At 42.0% G+C, this 3,622-nt stretch overlaps 1 protein-coding gene across 1 annotated transcript; it reads right to left on the reverse strand.

Annotated features, from left to right (window-relative positions):
• Positions 1 to 1,773: 1,773 nt before the first annotated feature.
• Positions 1,774 to 3,246, reverse strand: LOC120089460 (E3 ubiquitin-protein ligase RDUF1). Its single transcript, XM_039046938.1, has one exon. The coding sequence runs from the start codon at positions 3,160 to 3,162 to the stop codon at positions 2,026 to 2,028; it is 1,137 nt and encodes a 378-aa protein (XP_038902866.1). The 5' UTR covers positions 3,163 to 3,246; the 3' UTR covers positions 1,774 to 2,025.
• Positions 3,247 to 3,622: the final 376 nt, after the last annotated feature.

Here is a 3,622-nt window from a genome sequence, read left to right on the forward strand (position 1 = left end):
TTAACCACCTCTTTTAGCACAACTATCATGTTACGACTTCAACATCCCCCTCCTTAACATTGTTCTTGCCAAGGTATGTCCTTTTTCAACCTACTCAACTCCAAACCATTAGAGGACCCCTTATAGTGGATCTAACCAAGGGGCACAAAGATCCCAAAAATGCATCATCTATCCCCAAAAATGACTTCTTCTAATGCCAATATTATAAGAAACTATTAAGGTGGTCACCATGATGTGGTTGATAGTTTTATGCAAGAGAAAAAACTACAAACTACCTCAAACTTGTATCGAATAGTTATTAAGGAAACGTTTGGGGTAAGTAGTTAGTTATTATAATCCTAGGTTATTAATTTATTATTGTTGGGTTATAATAGTTTGTGTTGAGTGTAGATTATTTTAACTTGGATTATAATAACATGTGTTTGAAATGTAAACTATTTTAATTTGAGAAAAAAATAGTAGAAAAAATGATGAAGGCAAAATAGTTAAAACTGTGGCAAATAGAGATTTTGAAATAGTATTGACAGTAGTTAACTGTAGTATGTAGCAAGAGGGAGTTATTATAACCTTAAGATACTACTAGCCCCAAATACATCCTAAATGGGTGTAGGTCCTAGAATCTACTTCCACAACTGTTGTTATAAGACAGCCACATGGAATGATTTTTTTCGATATCCAAGCTGGCATATGAAGAATGCGTTTATTTGAAAAGGAAAAAAAAATTGTCAAAGAGGAAGTAGATGTAGCTTTCATAACAGACTGGAACTTATCAGAATCTTCCAAATAGCAGCCAGATCAACAGCAAGTATTGATCTACCATTAACAAAAAACAGAGGACCCAAACTCCCCATGGGCTATATGGGCTATGGAGAAAGATATGGCGTGGGTAGGGAAAACCTTTAACAACTATCCTTGCCTTTTGGTTCAGTAAACACAACACACTTTGCCCATCCTTCTCATTATTCCACATGCTCATTTTCCCCCCATCTCTTCAATTATTGCTTTTGCAGTTTCCAGCCAGCTCCCTTCCTTTTCCCCCCCATCACTTTCAATCCCTTTTCTTCTCAAATTCTAAACTCTATATTTGGTTCAAGTTTCAAGAACCAACATCTTTCCATAATCCCCCCTCCTAAAAAGATATTACATTCCCCCGTGTACAAAGACTCTCTCCCAGGCACCCTGACAGTTAATGACCCGCTCTTAAAAAACGAATGAAAACTAACATTTTGCTTACGTCATAGTGCACTTAATGCTTTGAACTTGGTATCGCGTTAAGGGAACGTCTTACCCATCGCGAAATGTTCATAGCTCTAACCCAATGATTAGTCTATCGCGATTTTCATTTGACATTGTTATTGGGTTAGGATTACAATCATTTCGTGATATGTGAGACATCCCCAACGCGATACCAAGTCCAAGGCGTTAGGCACATTATGACACAAGCAGAAGGTTAGTTTTCATGATCATTAATTGTTAAGCTGCCTAGGAGAGGATCATCCTTACAAAAGTCTTTTTTTCTTTTTTCTACCACTTGCTGAGAATCAAGTCAAAGTGAGGGAGGGATTTACATGTGAAGACAACAATTCTATTGGTACAAATTTTTGGTAGAATCAAGGAACAAAACAGGACTAAACAATATTGAGATCATAGTGAAGTAGAATCCAAAAACAAGAACTGAAGTGGCTTTCAGATGGACATTCTAGTGCAGTAATAAGGGAAGGGAGCAAACTGATCATTGTTTTTGGGTAGAATACAAAAAAAAGATTATGTGAGTTTAGAACTAAAATGGCTTCAAATTGACATTGCAATTAAGTAACAGCTGAAAGGACCTAGATGGTCTATAGTTTTAGAACTGGACAAGAAAGGTTTGAACTAAGAAGGCATTCATTGTTATGCCAAGTCAAAAAATATATATATACATAATCTAATTTGACGATTTGTGAAGGTATTGTTCAATAAATGTAATGAACAGATAAAAAAGAATACAAGGCAGAGTAATTAAAATTGTTGAATGGAGAAAAAGAATCACCATCGGCCATTTTCATTCTGGTTCTCCAACACCCAAGCTCTGTTTTGTCTTCGCAAGTATCTGCTGAAGACTGAAGAACTCGAATGGCTATGGCTTCTACTAACAGACTCAGAATCATTTGAAGGCGAGGAAGAAGATGAAGTCGACGACCTAAATCTCCCAAAGAAGGAAAAGATATTACGAAATGTTCGTCCAATTCCACGGCTCTCTCTTCCCCTGCTTCTTCTCGAAGCCCACGAGACCCTTCTTGGAGCTCCGTTAGCATTGAACCCACCGTCCATTTCGGTGTACACGGCCGGTGTGTCTCTCTCGCCGGCCAATCTTCCGCCAGCGAATCGTCCGACGGCAAACCCACCGCCAGGGAGCCTCCAGATCGTTAACCCAACGGTCTCTTCGTCAACAACCCGATCTGAAACACTGCCGGCCGGAGACACACGTTCCGAGGGCAGCTCGTGCCGGCAGACAGGACAGGAATTTCTCATGGAAAGCCAAGGGATTATGCAATCGGAGTGATATATGTGCTTACAGGGCATTTCTCGGGCTTCAGTTCCGATTTCAAACGCTTCTTTACACACAGCGCAGTGCGAATCGGAATCCACATGACTTTCTAAAATCTCAATCGTCGGCATTGATTCCACAGCGGCTTTCGACGCCGGCGGATTTTCAGATCTACCAAACCCGTTGATCTCCAGTTGAGCCAACTGCTCCAGTAACCGATCGAACCCAGTCCCCATCAGAAACTCCGACATGGTCGCCGGAACCGGCCGGAGTCCAGACCCAGCACCATCGTCGTAGTAAATATCAAAGCTATTCCTCTCTCCACCACCAACCACATCGCCGCCATCAGCAGAACCACGAAGAACAACAACAGGGTTAAATGTCGACCGATCCCCAAGTCTCCGACGACTACGGCGGGTGCTCAAACGAGGAGACTGAAACGAATCTTGATCCAAAGTATGGATCGTAGAAGGTGAGAATCGACGGTGGAGATTCGCCGCCGGAAGAGAAGAAGCGGTTTCAATTGCTTCGACAAACCCACCGTCACAGTAAGGACAAGTGATAGAATCCTGAGCCCAAGCACGAACGAAACGATTGCAACGGTAACACCAATACGACGCCGTTCCGGAAGACATGGCCTCAGATCTGACTGAATCAAAGAATTCGAAAGAAAGGGGAAAAATAAAAGAAAGAAACTGGGAGCTTGTCGAAACGAAGTAGACGAAGAAAAGGGGCTTTTATGAGGCACCGAAATTTGAGTACAAATCAGGCACGCGGTTTCACACGAGCGTGGCCACGCGCCTTCACGTAAATGAACTGGCACGACACGTGGCTCGATTTTATTAGTGAACTTATTGACAGTATCAGTGACCATTTTGAGTTGGAAATTCGGGCCCATTCCCCGCTCCAATACGGATAAAGTTTTAAAAGGAAGAAAAAAGAAAAAGAGTTTTTTTTTTCTTTTGGTAATTACTAATTAGGAGGAGTGGGCGCGTGAACCGGAGTAGGACCCACTGGATTTGAGACGTTGACTAAAAAGGACGGCCGGTTAAACCGGACCGGGTCTGGCCCATTGCCACGAGGGAGACGCCGAGT

This window comes from Benincasa hispida, chromosome 10 (genome assembly GCF_009727055.1).
Source record: "Benincasa hispida cultivar B227 chromosome 10, ASM972705v1, whole genome shotgun sequence".
Classification (NCBI taxonomy): domain Eukaryota; kingdom Viridiplantae; phylum Streptophyta; class Magnoliopsida; order Cucurbitales; family Cucurbitaceae; genus Benincasa; species Benincasa hispida.